Source organism: Atractosteus spatula, chromosome 5 (genome assembly GCF_055471065.1).
Source record: "Atractosteus spatula isolate fAtrSpa1 chromosome 5, fAtrSpa1.hap1, whole genome shotgun sequence".
Classification (NCBI taxonomy): Eukaryota; Metazoa; Chordata; class Actinopteri; order Semionotiformes; family Lepisosteidae; genus Atractosteus; species Atractosteus spatula.
In genome coordinates this window covers 11,093,334-11,116,336 of record NC_142710.1, presented here as the reverse complement: position 1 = coordinate 11,116,336, position 23,003 = coordinate 11,093,334, and the positions used below count along the sequence as shown (strand labels likewise).

The following is a 23,003-nucleotide window of genomic DNA, read 5'->3' as shown; positions in this document are numbered from 1 at the left end:
TTACCGACAGTGTCCTGGGGTCTGTACCGACCAGCGGACTGGACACCCCTACTCTTACCGACAGTGTCCTGGGGTCTGTACCGACCAGCGGACTGGACACCCCTACTCTTACCGACAGTGTCCTGGGGTCTGTACCGACCAACGGTCAGGACACCCCTACTCTTACCGACAGTGTCCTGGGATCTGTACCGACCAACGGTCAGGACACCCCTACTCTTACCGACAGTGTCCTGGGATCTGTACCGACCAGCGGACTGGACACCCCTACTCTTACCGACAGTGTCCTGGGATCTGTACCGACCAGCGGACTCGACACCCCTACTCTTACCGACAGTGTCCTGGGGTCTGTACCGACCAGCGGACTCGACACCCCTACTCTTACCGACAGTGTCCTGGGGTCTGTACCGACCAGCGGACTCGACACCCCTACTCTTACCGACAGTGTCCTGGGGTCTGTACCGACCAGCGGACTCGACACCCCTACTCTTACCGACAGTGTCCTGGGGTCTGTACCGACCAGCGGACTCGACACCCCTACTCTTACCGACAGTGTCCTGGGGTCTGTACCGACCAGCGGACTCGACACCCCTACTCTTACCGACAGTGTCCTGGGATCTGTACCGACCAGCGGACTCGACACCCCTACTCTTACCGACAGTGTCCTGGGGTCTGTACCGACCAGCGGACTGGACACCCCTACTCTTACCGACAGTGTCCTGGGGTCTGTACCGACCAGCGGACTGGACACCCCTACTCTTACCGACAGTGTCCTGGGGTCTGTACCGACCAGCGGACTGGACACCCCTACTCTTACCGACAGTGTCCTGGGATCTGTACCGACCAGCGGACTGGACACCCCTACTCTTACCGACAGTGTCCTGGGATCTGTACCGACCAGCGGACTGGACACCCCTACTCTTACCGACAGTGTCCTGGGATCTGTACCGACCAGCGGACTGGACACCCCTACTCTTACCGACAGTGTCCTGGGGTCTGTACCGACCAGCGGACTGGACACCCCTACTCTTACCGACAGTGTCCTGGGGTCTGTACCGACCAGCGGACTCGACACCCCTACTCTTACTGACAGTGTCCTGGGATCTGTACTGACCAGTGGACTGGACACCCCTACTCTTACTGACAGTGTCCTGGGATCTGTACCGACCAGCGGACTCGACACCCCTACTCTTACCGACAGTGTCCTGGGGTCTGTACCGACCAGCGGACTCGACACCCCTACTCTTACCGACAGTGTCCTGGGATCTGTACTGACCAGCGGACTGGACACCCCTACTCTTACTGACAGTGTCCTGGGATCTGTACCGACCAGCGGACTGGACACCCCTACTCTTACTGACAGTGTCCTGGGATCTGTACTGACCAGCAGTCAGGACACCCCTACTCTTACTGACAGTGTCCTGGGATCTGTACTGACCAGCGGACTGGACACCCCTACTCTTACTGACAGTACATAGACCAAATGTTTTCCTTGCTTTAGCATTTTTCGAATTTCTCATAGAATTTAAGAAGTGTTTCAGCTCCGCCTCAAAAGTACTTAAGAGGGGAGGAGTATTAGACTAACTTCATTCATGAATGTGAAATTGAAATACATACCTTTTCTTTTCAACAGTACAATAAAATATCAAAATCCTTCAATCTCAAAAGCACCTTTAACTACCTGCAAACCAAACTCTGCAGGTCCGTCGAGACCGGCCGCGCCGGAAGCGGAAGTACCTCCCCACCCCCGCCGCCGCCGTGACCTGGCAACCGCGGCTTCCGGTCCGGCGGGGGCGGGCGTGCCGTCGCGTTTCCACGACAACCGGGACTCGGCGTCCCCTGCGGGCGACGTCACCCACACGCGCCGGGACGGTTAACGGCTGCAGACGCGACCGGCGGCGGAGGGCGATGGAGGCGACGGGCCGCCCCCGCCTGCGGCCGCCCTGCTCGGCCCTGGCGGCCTGCCTGCGCGCCGCGGACAGCGAGGCCTTCCTGCGGCTGTACGACCGGCTGCTGGCGGAGCTGACGGCGGCGGAGGTGAGCGGCCGGCGGGCCGGTGGTGCCGCTCTGTGTCAGCGGTCTCTCCCCTCGGGGGTCTGCAGAGCAGCAAAGACACGCATGGGTCATACTTCCAGAGTGTACACGACATAAGATCACTTTATTGGCTGTATACAACTTCTGGTGTGAGGAGCACTGACAGCACTGCGCACTGACAGCACTGCGCACTAAGAGCACTGACAGCACTGCGCACTGACAGCACTGCGCACTAAGAGCACTGACAGCACTGTGCACTGACAAGACTGTGCACTAAGAGCACTGACAGCACTGCGCACTAAGAGCACTGACAGCACTGTGCACTCACAAGACTGTGCACTAAGAGCACTGACAGCACTGTGCACTAAGAGCACTGTGCACTAAGAGCACTGACAGCACTGTGCACTCACAAGACTGCACTAAGAGCACTGACAGCACTGCACACTCACAAGACTGTGCACTAAGAGCACTGACAGCACTGCGCACTCACAAGACTGTGCACTAAGAGCACTGACAGCACTGTGCACTAAGAGCACTGTGCACTAAGAGCACTGACAGCACTGCGCACTCACAAGACTGTGCACTAAGAGCACTGACAGCACTGCGCACTAAGAGCACTGTGCACTCACAAGACCGCACTGAGAGCACTGACAGCACTGCACACTCACAAGACTGTGCACTAAGAGCACTGACAGCACTGCGCACTCACAAGACTGTGCACTAAGAGCACTGACAGCACTGCGCACTAAGAGCACTGTGCACTAAGAGCACTGACAGCACTGTGCACTCACAAGACTGCACTAAGAGCACTGACAGCACTGCACACTCACAAGACTGTGCACTAAGAGCACTGACAGCACTGCGCACTAACAAGACCGCACTAAGAGCACTGACAGCACTGCGCACTCACAAGACTGCACTAAGAGCACTGACAGCACTGCGCACTCACAAGACTGTGCACTAAGAGCACTGACAGCACTGCGCACTCACAAGACCGCACTAAGAGCACTGACAGCACTGCGCACTCACAAGACTGTGCACTAAGAGCACTGACAGCACTGCGCACTAAGAGCACTGTGCACTCACAAGACCGCACTGAGAGCACTGACAGCACTGCGCACTCACAAGACTGTGCACTAAGAGCACTGACAGCACTGCGCACTCACAAGACTGTGCACTAAGAGCACTGACAGCACTGCGCACTAAGAGCACTGTGCACTAAGAGCACTGACAGCACTGTGCACTCACAAGACTGCACTAAGAGCACTGACAGCACTGCACACTCACAAGACTGTGCACTAAGAGCACTGACAGCACTGCGCACTAACAAGACCGCACTAAGAGCACTGACAGCACTGCGCACTCACAAGACTGCACTAAGAGCACTGACAGCACTGCGCACTCACAAGACTGTGCACTAAGAGCACTGACAGCACTGCGCACTCACAAGACCGCACTAAGAGCACTGACAGCACTGCGCACTCACAAGACTGTGCACTAAGAGCACTGACAGCACTGCGCACTAAGAGCACTGTGCACTCACAAGACTGCACTAAGAGCACTGACAGCACTGCGCACTCACAAGACTGTGCACTAAGAGCACTGACAGCACTGCGCACTCACAAGACTGTGCACTAAGAGCACTGACAGCAATGTGCACTAAGAGCACTGTGCACTCACAAGACTGCACTAAGAGCACTGACAGCACTGCACACTAAGAGCACTGTGCACTCACAAGACTGCACTAAGAGCACTGACAGCACTGCGCACTCACAAGACTGTGCACTAACAAGACTGTGCACTAAGAGCACTGACAGCACTGCGCACTAAGAGCACTGCGCACTAAGAGCACTGACAGCACTGCGCACTAAGAGCACTGTGCACTAAGAGCACTGACAGCACTGTGCACTCACAAGACTGCACTAAGAGCACTGACAGCACTGCACACTCACAAGACTGTGCACTAAGAGCACTGACAGCACTGCGCACTGACAGCACTGCGCACTAAGAGCACTGACAGCACTGCGCACTAAGAGCACTGTGCACTAAGAGCACTGACAGCACTGCGCACTCACAAGACTGTGCACTAAGAGCACTGACAGCACTGTGCACTAAGAGCACTGTGCACTAAGAGCACTGACAGCACTGTGCACTCACAAGACTGCACTAAGAGCACTGACAGCACTGCACACTCACAAGACTGTGCACTAAGAGCACTGACAGCACTGCGCACTCACAAGACTGTGCACTAAGAGCACTGACAGCACTGTGCACTAAGAGCACTGTGCACTAAGAGCACTGACAGCACTGCGCACTCACAAGACTGTGCACTAAGAGCACTGACAGCACTGCGCACTAAGAGCACTGTGCACTCACAAGACCGCACTGAGAGCACTGACAGCACTGCACACTCACAAGACTGTGCACTAAGAGCACTGACAGCACTGCGCACTCACAAGACTGTGCACTAAGAGCACTGACAGCACTGCGCACTAAGAGCACTGTGCACTAAGAGCACTGACAGCACTGTGCACTCACAAGACTGCACTAAGAGCACTGACAGCACTGCACACTCACAAGACTGTGCACTAAGAGCACTGACAGCACTGCGCACTAACAAGACCGCACTAAGAGCACTGACAGCACTGCGCACTCACAAGACTGCACTAAGAGCACTGACAGCACTGCGCACTCACAAGACTGTGCACTAAGAGCACTGACAGCACTGCGCACTCACAAGACCGCACTAAGAGCACTGACAGCACTGCGCACTCACAAGACTGTGCACTAAGAGCACTGACAGCACTGCGCACTAAGAGCACTGTGCACTCACAAGACCGCACTGAGAGCACTGACAGCACTGCGCACTCACAAGACTGTGCACTAAGAGCACTGACAGCACTGCGCACTCACAAGACTGTGCACTAAGAGCACTGACAGCACTGCGCACTAAGAGCACTGTGCACTAAGAGCACTGACAGCACTGTGCACTCACAAGACTGCACTAAGAGCACTGACAGCACTGCACACTCACAAGACTGTGCACTAAGAGCACTGACAGCACTGCGCACTAACAAGACCGCACTAAGAGCACTGACAGCACTGCGCACTCACAAGACTGCACTAAGAGCACTGACAGCACTGCGCACTCACAAGACTGTGCACTAAGAGCACTGACAGCACTGCGCACTCACAAGACCGCACTAAGAGCACTGACAGCACTGCGCACTCACAAGACTGTGCACTAAGAGCACTGACAGCACTGCGCACTAAGAGCACTGTGCACTCACAAGACTGCACTAAGAGCACTGACAGCACTGCGCACTCACAAGACTGTGCACTAAGAGCACTGACAGCACTGCGCACTCACAAGACTGTGCACTAAGAGCACTGACAGCACTGCGCACTAAGAGCACTGTGCACTCACAAGACTGCACTAAGAGCACTGACAGCACTGCGCACTAAGAGCACTGTGCACTCACAAGACTGCACTAAGAGCACTGACAGCACTGCGCACTCACAAGACTGTGCACTAACAAGACTGTGCACTAAGAGCACTGACAGCACTGCGCACTAAGAGCACTGTGCACTAAGAGCACTGACAGCACTGCGCACTAAGAGCACTGTGCACTCACAAGACTGCACTAAGAGCACTGACAGCACTGCGCACTCACAAGACTGTGCACTAAGAGCACTGACAGCACTGCGCACTCACAAGACTGTGCACTAAGAGCACTGACAGCACTGCGCACTAAGAGCACTGTGCACTCACAAGACTGCACTAAGAGCACTGACAGCACTGCGCACTAAGAGCACTGTGCACTAAGAGCACTGTGCACTCACAAGACTGCACTAAGAGCACTGACAGCACTGTGCACTCACAAGACTGTGCACTAAGAGCACTGACAGCACTGTGCACTAAGAGCACTGTGCACTAACAAGACTGCGCACTAAGAGCACTGTGCACTCACAAGACTGCACTAAGAGCACTGACAGCACTGTGCACTCACAAGACTGCACTAAGAGCACTGACAGCACTGTGCACTAACAAGACTGTGCACTCACAAGACTGCACTAAGAGCACTGACAGCACTGCGCACTCACAAGACTGCACTAAGAGCACTGGCAGCAATGTGCACTAAGAGCACTGACAGCAATGTGCACTAAGAGCACTGTGCACTAACAAGACTGTGCACTAAGAGCACTGACAGCACTGCGCACTAAGAGCACTGTGCACTAAGAGCACTGACAGCACTGCGCACTCACAAGACTGCACTAAGAGCACTGACAGCACTGCACACTCACAAGACTGTGCACTAAGAGCACTGACAGCAATGTGCACTAAGAGCACTGTGCACTCACAAGACTGCACTAAGAGCACTGACAGCACTGCACACTCACAAGACTGCACTAAGAGCACTGACAGCACTGTGCACTAAGAGCACTGTGCACTAAGAGCACTGACAGCACTGTGCACTCACAAGACTGCACTAAGAGCACTGACAGCACTGCACACTCACAAGACTGTGCACTAAGAGCACTGACAGCACTGCGCACTAACAAGACCGCACTAAGAGCACTGACAGCACTGCGCACTCACAAGACTGCACTAAGAGCACTGACAGCACTGCGCACTCACAAGACTGTGCACTAAGAGCACTGACAGCACTGCGCACTAAGAGCACTGTGCACTAAGAGCACTGACAGCACTGTGCACTCACAAGACTGCACTAAGAGCACTGACAGCACTGCACACTCACAAGACTGTGCACTAAGAGCACTGACAGCACTGCGCACTAACAAGACCGCACTAAGAGCACTGACAGCACTGCGCACTCACAAGACTGCACTAAGAGCACTGACAGCACTGCGCACTCACAAGACTGTGCACTAAGAGCACTGACAGCACTGCGCACTCACAAGACCGCACTAAGAGCACTGACAGCACTGCACACTCACAAGACTGTGCACTAAGAGCACTGACAGCACTGCGCACTAACAAGACCGCACTAAGAGCACTGACAGCACTGCGCACTCACAAGACTGCACTAAGAGCACTGACAGCACTGCGCACTCACAAGACTGTGCACTAAGAGCACTGACAGCACTGCGCACTCACAAGACCGCACTAAGAGCACTGACAGCACTGCGCACTCACAAGACTGTGCACTAAGAGCACTGACAGCACTGCGCACTAAGAGCACTGTGCACTCACAAGACCGCACTGAGAGCACTGACAGCACTGCGCACTCACAAGACTGTGCACTAAGAGCACTGACAGCACTGCGCACTCACAAGACTGTGCACTAAGAGCACTGACAGCACTGCGCACTAAGAGCACTGTGCACTAAGAGCACTGACAGCACTGTGCACTCACAAGACTGCACTAAGAGCACTGACAGCACTGCACACTCACAAGACTGTGCACTAAGAGCACTGACAGCACTGCGCACTAACAAGACCGCACTAAGAGCACTGACAGCACTGCGCACTCACAAGACTGCACTAAGAGCACTGACAGCACTGCGCACTCACAAGACTGTGCACTAAGAGCACTGACAGCACTGCGCACTCACAAGACCGCACTAAGAGCACTGACAGCACTGCGCACTCACAAGACTGTGCACTAAGAGCACTGACAGCACTGCGCACTAAGAGCACTGTGCACTCACAAGACTGCACTAAGAGCACTGACAGCACTGCGCACTCACAAGACTGTGCACTAAGAGCACTGACAGCACTGCGCACTCACAAGACTGTGCACTAAGAGCACTGACAGCACTGCGCACTAAGAGCACTGTGCACTCACAAGACTGCACTAAGAGCACTGACAGCACTGCGCACTAAGAGCACTGTGCACTCACAAGACTGCACTAAGAGCACTGACAGCACTGCGCACTCACAAGACTGTGCACTAACAAGACTGTGCACTAAGAGCACTGACAGCACTGCGCACTAAGAGCACTGTGCACTAAGAGCACTGACAGCACTGCGCACTAAGAGCACTGTGCACTCACAAGACTGCACTAAGAGCACTGACAGCACTGCGCACTCACAAGACTGTGCACTAAGAGCACTGACAGCACTGTGCACTCACAAGACTGTGCACTAAGAGCACTGACAGCACTGCGCACTAAGAGCACTGTGCACTCACAAGACTGCACTAAGAGCACTGACAGCACTGCGCACTCACAAGACTGTGCACTAACAAGACTGTGCACTAAGAGCACTGACAGCACTGCGCACTAAGAGCACTGTGCACTAAGAGCACTGTGCACTCACAAGACTGCACTAAGAGCACTGACAGCACTGTGCACTCACAAGACTGTGCACTAAGAGCACTGACAGCACTGTGCACTAAGAGCACTGTGCACTAACAAGACTGTGCACTAAGAGCACTGACAGCACTGCGCACTAAGAGCACTGTGCACTCACAAGACTGCACTAAGAGCACTGACAGCACTGTGCACTCACAAGACTGCACTAAGAGCACTGACAGCACTGTGCACTAACAAGACTGTGCACTCACAAGACTGCACTAAGAGCACTGACAGCACTGCGCACTCACAAGACTGCACTAAGAGCACTGACAGCAATGTGCACTAAGAGCACTGTGCACTAAGAGCACTGACAGCAATGTGCACTAAGAGCACTGTGCACTAACAAGACTGTGCACTAAGAGCACTGACAGCACTGCGCACTAAGAGCACTGTGCACTAAGAGCACTGACAGCACTGCGCACTCACAAGACTGCACTAAGAGCACTGACAGCAATGTGCACTAAGAGCACTGTGCACTCACAAGACTGCACTAAGAGCACTGACAGCACTGCACACTCACAAGACTGTACTAAGAGCACTGACAGCACTGTGCACTAAGAGCACTGTGCACTCACAAGACTGTGCACTAAGAGCACTGACAGCACTGTGCACTAAGAGCACTGTGCACTCACAAGACTGCACTAAGACCACTGACAGCACTGCGCACTCACAAGACTGCACTAAGAGCACTGACAGCACTGCGCACTCACAAGACTGTGCACTAAGAGCACTGACAGCACTGCGCACTAAGAGCACTGTGCACTAAGAGCACTGTGCACTAACAAGACCGCACTAAGAGCACTGACAGCACTGCGCACTCACAAGACTGTGCACTAAGAGCACTGACAGCACTGTGCACTAAGAGCACTGTGCACTAACAAGACTGTGCCCTAAGAGCACTGACAGCACTGCGCACTAAGAGCACTGTGCACTCACAAGACTGCACTAAGAGCACTGACAGCACTGCGCACTCACAAGACTGTGCACTAAGAGCACTGACAGCAATGTGCACTAAGAGCACTGTGCACTAAGAGCACTGACAGCAATGTGCACTAAGAGCACTGTGCACTAAGAGCACTGACAGCACTGTGCACTAACAAGACTGTGCACTCACAAGACTGCACTAAGAGCACTGACAGCACTGCACACTCACAAGACTGTGCACTAAGAGCACTGACAGCACTGTGCACTAAGAGCACTGTGCACTAACAAGACTGTGCACTAAGAGCACTGACAGCACTGCGCACTAAGAGCACTGTGCACTCACAAGACTTCACTAAGAGCACTGACAGCACTGCACACTCACAAGACTGTGCACTAAGAGCACTGACAGCACTGCGCACTAAGAGCACTGTGCACTCACAAGACTGCACTAAGAGCACTGACAGCACTGCGCACTCACAAGACTGTGCACTAAGAGCACTGACAGCACTGCGCACTCACAAGACTGTGCACTAAGAGCACTGACAGCACTGCGCACTAAGAGCACTGTGCACTCACAAGACTGCACTAAGAGCACTGCGCACTCACAAGACTGTGCACTAACAAGACTGTGCACTAAGAGCACTGACAGCACTGCGCACTAAGAGCACTGTGCACTAAGAGCACTGACAGCACTGCGCACTAAGAGCACTGTGCACTCACAAGACTGCACTAAGAGCACTGACAGCACTGCGCACTCACAAGACTGTGCACTAAGAGCACTGACAGCACTGTGCACTAACAAGACTGCACTAAGAGCACTGACAGCACTGCGCACTAAGAGCACTGTGCACTCACAAGACTGCACTAAGAGCACTGACAGCACTGCGCACTCACAAGACTGTGCACTAACAAGACTGTGCACTAAGAGCACTGACAGCACTGCGCACTAAGAGCACTGTGCACTAAGAGCACTGACAGCACTGCGCACTAAGAGCACTGTGCACTCACAAGACTGCACTAAGAGCACTGACAGCACTGCACACTCACAAGACTGTGCACTAAGAGCACTGACAGCACTGTGCACTAACAAGACTGTGCACTAAGAGCACTGACAGCACTGCGCACTAACAAGACCGCACTAAGAGCACTGACAGCACTGCGCACTCACAAGACTGCACTAAGAGCACTGACAGCACTGTGCACTAAGAGCACTGTGCACTAAGAGCACTGTGCACTAACAAGACCGCACTAAGAGCACTGACAGCACTGCGCACTCACAAGACTGTGCACTAAGACCACTGACAGCACTGCGCACTAACAAGACCGCACTAAGAGCACTGACAGCACTGCGCACTCACAAGACTGTGCACTAAGAGCACTGACAGCACTGTGCACTAAGAGCACTGTGCACTAACAAGACTGTGCACTAAGAGCACTGACAGCACTGCGCACTAACAAGACTGTGCACTCACAAGACTGCACTAAGAGCACTGACAGCACTGCGCACTCACAAGACTGTGCACTAAGAGCACTGACAGCAATGTGCACTAAGAGCACTGTGCACTAACAAGACTGTGCACTAAGAGCACTGACAGCACTGCGCACTAAGAGCACTGTGCACTCACAAGACTGCACTAAGAGCACTGACAGCACTGCGCACTCACAAGACTGTGCACTAAGAGCACTGACAGCAATGTGCACTAAGAGCACTGTGCACTAACAAGACTGTGCACTAAGAGCACTGACAGCACTGTGCACTAAGAGCACTGTGCACTAAGAGCACTGACAGCACTGTGCACTAACAAGACTGCACTAAGAGCACTGACAGCACTGTGCACTAACAAGACTGTGCACTCACAAGACTGCACTAAGAGCACTGACAGCACTGTGCACTAACAAGACTGTGCACTCACAAGACTGCACTAAGAGCACTGACAGCACTGCGCACTCACAAGACTGCACTAAGAGCACTGACAGCAATGTGCACTAAGAGCACTGTGCACTAAGAGCACTGACAGCAATGTGCACTAAGAGCACTGTGCACTAACAAGACTGTGCACTAAGAGCACTGACAGCACTGCGCACTAAGAGCACTGTGCACTAAGAGCACTGACAGCACTGCGCACTCACAAGACTGCACTAAGAGCACTGACAGCACTGCACACTCACAAGACTGTGCACTAAGAGCACTGACAGCAATGTGCACTAAGAGCACTGTGCACTCACAAGACTGCACTAAGAGCACTGACAGCACTGCACACTCACAAGACTGCACTAAGAGCACTGACAGCACTGTGCACTAAGAGCACTGTGCACTCACAAGACTGTGCACTAAGAGCACTGACAGCACTGCGCACTAAGAGCACTGTGCACTCACAAGACTGCACTAAGAGCACTGACAGCACTGCGCACTCACAAGACTGTGCACTAAGAGCACTGACAGCAATGTGCACTAAGAGCACTGTGCACTAAGAGCACTGACAGCACTGTGCACTAAGAGCACTGTGCACTCACAAGACTGCACTAAGACCACTGACAGCACTGCGCACTCACAAGACTGCACTAAGAGCACTGACAGCACTGCGCACTCACAAGACTGTGCACTAAGAGCACTGACAGCACTGCGCACTAAGAGCACTGTGCACTAAGAGCACTGTGCACTAACAAGACCGCACTAAGAGCACTGACAGCACTGCGCACTCACAAGACTGTGCACTAAGACCACTGACAGCACTGCGCACTAACAAGACCGCACTAAGAGCACTGACAGCACTGCACACTCACAAGACTGTGCACTAAGAGCACTGACAGCACTGTGCACTAAGAGCACTGTGCACTCACAAGACTGCACTAAGAGCACTGACAGCACTGCGCACTCACAAGACTGTGCACTAAGAGCACTGACAGCAATGTGCACTAAGAGCACTGTGCACTAAGAGCACTGACAGCAATGTGCACTAAGAGCACTGTGCACTAAGAGCACTGACAGCACTGTGCACTAACAAGACTGTGCACTCACAAGACTGCACTAAGAGCACTGACAGCACTGCGCACTCACAAGACTGTGCACTAAGAGCACTGACAGCACTGCGCACTAAGAGCACTGTGCACTCACAAGACTGTGCACTAAGAGCACTGACAGCACTGCGCACTAAGAGCACTGTGCACTCACAAGACTTCACTAAGAGCACTGACAGCACTGCACACTCACAAGACTGTGCACTAAGAGCACTGACAGCACTGCGCACTAAGAGCACTGTGCACTCACAAGACTGCACTAAGAGCACTGACAGCACTGCGCACTCACAAGACTGTGCACTAAGAGCACTGACAGCACTGCGCACTCACAAGACTGTGCACTAAGAGCACTGACAGCACTGCGCACTAAGAGCACTGTGCACTCACAAGACTGCACTAAGAGCACTGACAGCACTGCGCACTCACAAGACTGTGCACTAACAAGACTGTGCACTCACAAGACTGCACTAAGAGCACTGACAGCACTGCGCACTCACAAGACTGTGCACTAAGAGCACTGACAGCACTGTGCACTAAGAGCACTGTGCACTAACAAGACTGTGCACTAAGAGCACTGACAGCACTGCGCACTAAGAGCACTGTGCACTCACAAGACTTCACTAAGAGCACTGACAGCACTGCACACTCACAAGACTGTGCACTAAGAGCACTGACAGCACTGCGCACTAAGAGCACTGTGCACTCACAAGACTGCACTAAGAGCACTGACAGCACTGCGCACTCACAAGACTGTGCACTAAGAGCACTGACAGCACTGCGCACTCACAAGACTGTGCACTAAGAGCACTGACAGCACTGCGCACTAAGAGCACTGTGCACTCACAAGACTGCACTAAGAGCACTGACAGCACTGCGCACTCACAAGACTGTGCACTAAGAGCACTGACAGCAATGTGCACTAAGAGCACTGTGCACTAAGAGCACTGACAGCACTGTGCACTAAGAGCACTGTGCACTCACAAGACTGCACTAAGACCACTGACAGCACTGCGCACTCACAAGACTGCACTAAGAGCACTGACAGCACTGCGCACTCACAAGACTGTGCACTAAGAGCACTGACAGCAATGTGCACTAAGAGCACTGTGCACTAAGAGCACTGACAGCACTGTGCACTAAGAGCACTGTGCACTCACAAGACTGCACTAAGACCACTGACAGCACTGCGCACTCACAAGACTGCACTAAGAGCACTGACAGCACTGCGCACTCACAAGACTGTGCACTAAGAGCACTGACAGCACTGCGCACTAAGAGCACTGTGCACTAAGAGCACTGTGCACTAACAAGACCGCACTAAGAGCACTGACAGCACTGCGCACTCACAAGACTGTGCACTAAGACCACTGACAGCACTGCGCACTAACAAGACCGCACTAAGAGCACTGACAGCACTGCACACTCACAAGACTGTGCACTAAGAGCACTGACAGCACTGTGCACTAAGAGCACTGTGCACTCACAAGACTGCACTAAGAGCACTGACAGCACTGCGCACTCACAAGACTGTGCACTAAGAGCACTGACAGCAATGTGCACTAAGAGCACTGTGCACTAAGAGCACTGACAGCAATGTGCACTAAGAGCACTGTGCACTAAGAGCACTGACAGCACTGTGCACTAACAAGACTGTGCACTCACAAGACTGCACTAAGAGCACTGACAGCACTGCGCACTCACAAGACTGTGCACTAAGAGCACTGACAGCACTGTGCACTAAGAGCACTGTGCACTAACAAGACTGTGCACTAAGAGCACTGACAGCACTGCGCACTAAGAGCACTGTGCACTCACAAGACTTCACTAAGAGCACTGACAGCACTGCACACTCACAAGACTGTGCACTAAGAGCACTGACAGCACTGCGCACTAAGAGCACTGTGCACTCACAAGACTGCACTAAGAGCACTGACAGCACTGCGCACTCACAAGACTGTGCACTAAGAGCACTGACAGCACTGCGCACTCACAAGACTGTGCACTAAGAGCACTGACAGCACTGCGCACTAAGAGCACTGTGCACTCACAAGACTGCACTAAGAGCACTGACAGCACTGCGCACTCACAAGACTGTGCACTAACAAGACTGTGCACTAAGAGCACTGACAGCACTGCGCACTAAGAGCACTGTGCACTAAGAGCACTGACAGCACTGCGCACTAAGAGCACTGTGCACTCACAAGACTGCACTAAGAGCACTGACAGCACTGCGCACTCACAAGACTGTGCACTAAGAGCACTGACAGCAATGTGCACTAAGAGCACTGTGCACTAAGAGCACTGACAGCACTGTGCACTAAGAGCACTGTGCACTCACAAGACTGCACTAAGACCACTGACAGCACTGCGCACTCACAAGACTGCACTAAGAGCACTGACAGCACTGCGCACTCACAAGACTGTGCACTAAGAGCACTGACAGCACTGCACACTAAGAGCACTGTCCACTAAGAGCACTGTGCACTAACAAGACCGCACTAAGAGCACTGACAGCACTGCACACTCACAAGACTGTGCACTAAGACCACTGACAGCACTGCGCACTAACAAGACCGCACTAAGAGCACTGACAGCACTGCGCACTCACAAGACTGTGCACTAAGAGCACTGTGCACTAACAAGACTGTGCACTAAGAGCACTGACAACACTGCGCACTAAGAGCACTGTGCACTCACAAGACTGCACTAAGAGCACTGACAGCACTGCGCACTCACAAGACTGTGCACTAAGAGCACTGACAGCAATGTGCACTAAGAGCACTGTGCACTAAGAGCACTGACAGCACTGTGCACTAACAAGACTGTGCACTCACAAGACTGCACTAAGAGCACTGACAGCACTGCGCACTCACAAGACTGTGCACTAAGAGCACTGACAGCACTGTGCACTAAGAGCACTGTGCACTAACAAGACTGTGCACTAAGAGCACTGACAGCACTGCGCACTAAGAGCACTGTGCACTCACAAGACTTCACTAAGAGCACTGACAGCACTGCACACTCACAAGACTGTGCACTAAGAGCACTGACAGCACTGCGCAGTAAGAGCACTGTGCACTAACAAGACTGCACTAAGAGCACTGACAGCACTGCGCACTCACAAGACTGTGCACTAAGAGCACTGACAGCACTGTGCACTAACAAGACTGCACTAAGAGCACTGACAGCACTGCGCACTAAGAGCACTGTGCACTCACAAGACTGCACTAAGAGCACTGACAGCACTGCGCACTCACAAGACTGTGCACTAAGAGCACTGACAGCACTGTGCACTAACAAGACTGCACTAAGAGCACTGACAGCACTGCGCACTAAGAGCACTGTGCACTCACAAGACTGCACTAAGAGCACTGACAGCACTGCGCACTCACAAGACTGTGCACTAACAAGACTGTGCACTAAGAGCACTGACAGCACTGCGCACTAAGAGCACTGTGCACTAAGAGCACTGACAGCACTGCGCACTAAGAGCACTGTGCACTCACAAGACTGCACTAAGAGCACTGAGAGCACTGTGCACTCACAAGACTGTGCACTAAGAGCACTGACAGCACTGTGCACTAAGAGCACTGTGCACTAACAAGACTGTGCACTAAGAGCACTGACAGCACTGCGCACTAAGAGCACTGTGCACTCACAAGACTGCACTAAGAGCACTGACAGCACTGCACACTCACAAGACTGTGCACTAAGAGCACTGACAGCACTGTGCACTAACAAGACTGTGCACTAAGAGCACTGACAGCACTGCGCACTAACAAGACCGCACTAAGAGCACTGACAGCACTGCGCACTCACAAGACTGTGCACTAAGAGCACTGACAGCACTGTGCACTAAGAGCACTGTGCACTAAGAGCACTGTGCACTAACAAGACCGCACTAAGAGCACTGACAGCACTGCGCACTCACAAGACTGTGCACTAAGACCACTGACAGCACTGCGCACTAACAAGACCGCACTAAGAGCACTGACAGCACTGCGCACTCACAAGACTGTGCACTAAGAGCACTGACAGCACTGTGCACTAAGAGCACTGTGCACTAACAAGACTGTGCACTAAGAGCACTGACAGCACTGCGCACTAACAAGACTGTGCACTCACAAGACTGCACTAAGAGCACTGACAGCAATGTGCACTAAGAGCACTGTGCACTAACAAGACTGTGCACTAAGAGCACTGACAGCACTGCGCACTAAGAGCACTGTGCACTCACAAGACTGCACTAAGAGCACTGACAGCACTGCGCACTAAGAGCACTGTGCACTCACAAGACTGCACTAAGAGCACTGACAGCACTGCGCACTCACAAGACTGTGCACTAAGAGCACTGACAGCAATGTGCACTAAGAGCACTGTGCACTAACAAGACTGTGCACTAAGAGCACTGACAGCACTGCGCACTAAGAGCACTGTGCACTAAGAGCACTGACAGCACTGTGCACTAACAAGACTGCACTAAGAGCACTGACAGCACTGTGCACTAACAAGACTGTGCACTCACAAGACTGCACTAAGAGCACTGACAGCACTGTGCACTCACAAGACTGCACTAAGAGCACTGACAGCACTGCGCACTAACAAGACCGCACTAAGAGCACTGACAGCACTGCGCACTCACAAGACTGTGCACTAAGACCACTGACAGCACTGCGCACTAACAAGACCGCACTAAGAGCACTGACAGCACTGCGCACTCACAAGACTGTGCACTAAGAGCACTGACAGCACTGTGCACTAAGAGCACTGTGCACTAACAAGACTGTGCACTAAGAGCACTGACAGCACTGCGCACTAACAAGACTGTGCACTCACAAGACTGCACTAAGAGCACTGACAGCACTGCGCACTCACAAGACTGCACTAAGAGCACTGACAGCAATGTGCACTAAGAGCACTGTGCACTAAGAGCACTGACAGCAATGTGCACTAAGAGCACTGTGCACTAACAAGACTGTGCACTAAGAGCACTGACAGCACTGCGCACTAAGAGCACTGTGCACTAAGAGCACTGACAGCACTGCGCACTCACAAGACTGCACTAAGAGCACTGACAGCACTGCACACTCACAAGACTGTGCACTAAGAGCACTGACAGCAATGTGCACTAAGAGCACTGTGCACTCACAAGACTGCACTAAGAGCACTGACAGCACTGCACACTCACAAGACTGCACTAAGAGCACTGACAGCACTGTGCACTAAGAGCACTGTGCACTCACAAGACTGTGCACTAAGAGCACTGACAGCACTGCGCACTAAGAGCACTGTGCACTCACAAGACTGCACTAAGAGCACTGACAGCACTGCGCACTCACAAGACTGTGCACTAAGAGCACTGACAGCAATGTGCACTAAGAGCACTGTGCACTAAGAGCACTGACAGCACTGTGCACTAAGAGCACTGTGCACTCACAAGACTGCACTAAGACCACTGACAGCACTGCGCACTCACAAGACTGCACTAAGAGCACTGACAGCACTGCGCACTCACAAGACTGTGCACTAAGAGCACTGACAGCACTGTGCACTAACAAGACTGTGCACTAACAAGACTGTGAACTAAGAGCACTGACAGCACTGTGCACTAAGAGCACTGTGCACTCACAAGACTGTGCACTAAGAGCACTGTGCACTCACAAGACTGTGCACTAAGAGCACTGTGCACTCACAAGATGCACTAAGAGCACTGACAGCACTGCGCACTAAGAGCACTGTGCACTAACAAGACTGCACTAAGAGCACTGACAGCACTGTGCACTAACAAGACTGTGCACTAAGAGCACTGACAGCACTGTGCACTAACAAGACTGTGAACTGAGCACTGACAGCACTGTGCACGGACAGGAGCCCCAGAGTCTCTTGTAAAAGCCGGTGCAGGAGTGTACAGAGACAGGAGCCCCAGAGTCTCTTATAAAAGCCGGCGCAGGTGTGTACAGAGACAGGAGCCCCAGAGTCTCTTATAAAAGCCGGTGCAGGTGTGTACAGAGACAGGAGCCCCAGAGTCTCTTATAAAAGCCAGTGCAGGTGTGTACAGAGACAGGAGCCCCAGAGTCTCTTATAAAAGCTGGCGCAGGTGTGTACAGAGACAGGAGCCCCAGAGTCTCTTATAAAAGCCGGTGCAGGTGTGTACAGAGACAGGAGCCCCAGAGTCTCTTATAAAAGCCGGTGCAGGTGTGTACAGAGACAGGAGCCCCAGAGTCTCTTATAAAAGCCGGTGCAGGTGTGTACAGAGACAGGAGCCCCAGAGTCTCTTATAAAAGCCAGTGCAGGTGTGTACAGAGACAGGAGCCCCAGAGTCTCTTATAAAAGCAGGTGCAGGTGTGTACAGAGACAGGAGCCCCAGAGTCTCTTATAAAAGCCGGTGCAGGTGTGTACAGAGACAGGAGCCCCAGAGTCTCTTATAAAAGCCAGTGCAGGTGTGTACAGAGACAGGAGCCCCAGAGTCTCTTATAAAAGCAGGTGCAGGTGTGTACAGAGACAGGAGCCCCAGAGTCTCTTATAAAAGCCGGTGCAGGTGTGTACAGAGACAGGAGCCCAGATTCTCTTTGACAGCTGTAATCTCATCCTACAGTAGATTCCTAAGTAGATTCGTAAGTTGATTCCTACAGTAGATTCCTCTTGCTCTTCAGCATTTACATGTTTCCACTTGGTCAGCTTTTAAGATCACGTCCTCAGCTTTCATTTCTATCCTGACGATACTCAGATATACATCCATACCAAACCTGACACTGATGTGGCTGTCTCTGTTCTATCTCATTGCATCTCTGACATAAAAACTTGGATGACTCAAAACTTCCTTCATCTCAACTGCGACAAGGCTGAAGTCGTGCTTATTGGTACCCCCCATCGACCTCGTGAAGCCAGTCCTGTAACCCTGTCTGTAGATGGTCCTGTACTTGAGCTTCAGTCTAAACTGAAAAACCTTGGGCTGACATTTGTTTCTTGCTTAACATGCGACCCACATGTGCAGCAGACTGTCAAAACATCTTTCTTTCACCTCCGAAATCTCGCTAGACTACGCCCTGTGTTATCGCTAACTGTGGCTGAAAAGCTGATCAGCACATTTGTGTTCTCTCGAATTGACTACTGTAATGCTCGACTCGCTGGGGTATCTAAATCTACCCTGAACAAACTGCAGTCTGTCCACAATTCGGCAGCCAGAATCCTGACCAGGTCTAGTGCAAGTGATCACATCACTCCTGTCCTGGAGTCCCTGCACTGGCTTCCAGTCAAATTCCGTGTGGACTTTAAAATCCTCCTGCTCACCTATAAGACTCTGCATGGCTCTCCACCTCAGTACCTGTCTGAGCTACTATCGCCCTCCTCCCCACCTCACAACCTTCGCTCCTCTAACTCTGCTCTCCTGTCTGTCCCCCAAGCCCGTCTGCACTCTAGGGGTGACAGGGCCTTCTCCTGCTGCGCCCCCAAGCTCTGGGACTCTCTCTGCCCGAGGACATCAGAGAGTCTCCTTCAGATCCAGACTCAAACCTCCTCCTCGAGAAGAGTCTGTACTGACCTGGTCTCGTTCCTCACCCCTCTGTGCGCCCCTCCCCGGTCTGCTCTGTGTGTTGTCATTGTGTCTTATCTGGTGTAGTCTTCTTATTTATTATTGTTGTCATTCTGTAAAGCGCTTTGAGAAGCCACCTTTAAAGGCGCTATATAAAATAGAGTTGACGATTATATAAGCTGATCTGTTCCTGTGTGTTTGTGTCTGGCAGGTGGGAGAGGTGGTGAACAGGGCCAAAGAGCTGTGCCTCCTGTCTGCCCCCGAGGGGACAAGAGCAGAGGGAGAGAGAGAGGAGTCTTCACCAAGAACAGCCCTCCCTGACTGCAGTGAGGAGCCCGGTGAAGCAGAGAGACAGTCCGTACCCAGAGCTAGTGACCGGTCCGTACCCAGAGACAGTGACCGGTCCGTACCCAGAGACAGTGACCGGTCCGTACCCAGAGCTAGTGACCGGTCCGTACCCAGAGACAGTGACCGGTCCGTACCCAGAGACAGTGACCGGTCCGTACCCAGAGCTAGTGACCGGTCCGTACCCAGAGACAGTGACCGGTCCGTACCCAGAGACAGTGACCGGTCCGTACCCAGAGCTAGTGACCGGTCCGTACCCAGAGACAGTGACCGGTCCGTACCCAGAGCTAGTGACCGGTCCGTACCCAGAGACAGTGACCGGTCCGTACCCAGAGACAGTGACCGGTCCGTACCCAGAGCTAGTGACCGGTCCGTACCCAGAGCTAGTGACCGGTCCGTACCCAGAGACAGTGACCGGTCCGTACCCAGAGACAGTGACCGGTCCGTACCCAGAGACAGTGACCGGTCCGTACCCAGAGACAGTGACCGGTCTGAGTCAGTGACTGAGTGTCACAGTGCCAGAGACCCAGTCAGTGGTCAGGAGGGCACAAGTGCAGACAAAGCAGAGAGTTCTGACCATGGGTTCAGAGGAAAAAAGGCGACAGACCAGTCCATTCACGCAAATAAAGACCAGTCAGTAGATACAGTTCCAAACCAGTCCATTCACGCAAATAAAGACCAGTCAGTAGATACAGTTCCAAACCAGTCCATACACACATACACAGACCAGTCCATACACACAAATAAAGACCAGTCAGTAGATACAGTTCCAAACCAGTCCATACACACAAATACAGACCAGTCAGTAGATACAGTTCCAAACCAGTCCATACACACAAATACACACCAGTCAGAAGATACAGTTCCAAACCAGTCCATACACACAAATACAGACCAGTCCGTACACACATACACAGACCAGTCCATACACACAAATACAGACCAGTCAGTAGATACGTTTCCAAACCAGTCCATACACACAAATACAGACCAGTCAGTAGATACGTTTCCAAACCAGTCCGTACACACAAATACAGACCAGTCCATACACACAAATACAGACCAGTCAGTAGATACGTTTCCAAACCAGTCTATACACACAAATACAGACCAGTCAGTAGATACGTTTCCAAACCAGTCCATACACACAAATACAGACCAGTCCGTACACACATACACAGACCAGTCCATACACACAAATACAGACCAGTCAGTAGATACGTTTCCAAACCAGTCCATACACACAAATACAGACCAGTCAGTAGATACGTTTCCAAACCAGTCCGTACACACAAATACAGACCAGTCCATACACACAAATACAGACCAGTCAGTAGATACGTTTCCAAACCAGTCTATACACACAAATACAGACCAGTCAGTAGATACAGTTCCAAACCAGTCCATACACACAAATACAGACCAGTCCGTACACACATACACAGACCAGTCCATACACACAAATACAGACCAGTCAGTAGATACGTTTCCAAACCAGTCCATACACACAAATACAGACCAGTCCGTACACACATACACAGACCAGTCCATACACACAAATACAGACCAGTCAGTAGATACGTTTCCAAACCAGTCTATACACACAAATACAGACCAGTCAGTAGATACGTTTCCAAACCAGTCCATACACACAAATACAGACCAGTCCATTCACGCAAATAAAGACCAGTCAGTAGATACAGTTCCAAACCAGTCCATACACACATACACAGACCAGTCCGTACACACATACACAGACCAGTCCATACACACAAATACAGACCAGTCAGTAGATACGTTTCCAAACCAGTCCATACACACAAATACAGACCAGTCAGTAGATACGTTTCCAAACCAGTCCATACACACAAATACAGACCAGTCAGTAGATACGTTTCCAAACCAGTTCGTACACACAAATACAGACCAATCCATACACACAAATACACACCAATCAGTAGATACATTTCCAAACCAGTCCATACACGCAAATAAAGACCAGTCCATACACGCAAATACAGACCAGTCAGTAGATACAGTTCCAAACCAGTCCATACACACAAATACAGACCAGTCCATACACACAAATACACACCAGTCAGAAGATACAGTTCCAAACCAGTCCATACACACAAATACAGACCAGTCCGTACACACAAATACACCCCAGTCAGTAGATACAGTTCCAAACCAGTCCATACACACAAATACACACCAGTCAGAAGATACAGTTCCAAACCAGTCCATACACACAAATACAGACCAGTCCGTACACACATACACAGACCAGTCCATACACACAAATACAGACCAGTCAGTAGATACGTTTCCAAACCAGTCCATACACACAAATACAGACCAGTCAGTAGATACGTTTCCAAACCAGTCCGTACACACAAATACAGACCAGTCCATACACACAAATACAGACCAGTCAGTAGATACGTTTCCAAACCAGTCTATACACACAAATACAGACCAGTCAGTAGATACGTTTCCAAACCAGTCCATACACACAAATACAGACCAGTCAGCTCTGACCCTGAGCAGAGGAAGACGGGCTCCTGATTGTTCCTGGTGGAGAAAACATTCTCAAGGTGAGTTCTGGCTCAGTGATAGTGTGGTAGAGTGTGCCTGTCTGTCTGTGCGCCGAGCTGTCGGGCAGTGAGACAGGTCAGCTGGTACAGCGAGCGACTCTGACGGTGCCTGTCTGTCTGCTCACCTGTGTGTGTTTCCAGGCAGCAGCACAGTCAGCCCGTGGACTGAGAGAGAGACAGGCAGTTCGGGCAGCGCGGAGGCCGGGAGAGAGACAGGCAGTTCGGGCAGCACGGAGG

At 52.1% G+C, this 23,003-nt stretch overlaps 1 protein-coding gene across 1 annotated transcript; it reads left to right on the top strand.

The window, feature by feature from the left end:
* Window positions 1-1,887: 1,887 nt before the first annotated feature.
* Window positions 1,888-22,935, top strand: LOC148834072 (uncharacterized). Its single transcript, XM_088915742.1, has 3 exons — window positions 1,888-2,034; window positions 20,036-20,538; window positions 22,908-22,935. Exons 1-3 carry the CDS (start codon window positions 1,906-1,908, stop codon window positions 22,933-22,935), a joined length of 660 nt encoding a protein of 219 aa, XP_088771868.1. The 5' UTR covers window positions 1,888-1,905.
* Window positions 22,936-23,003: the final 68 nt, after the last annotated feature.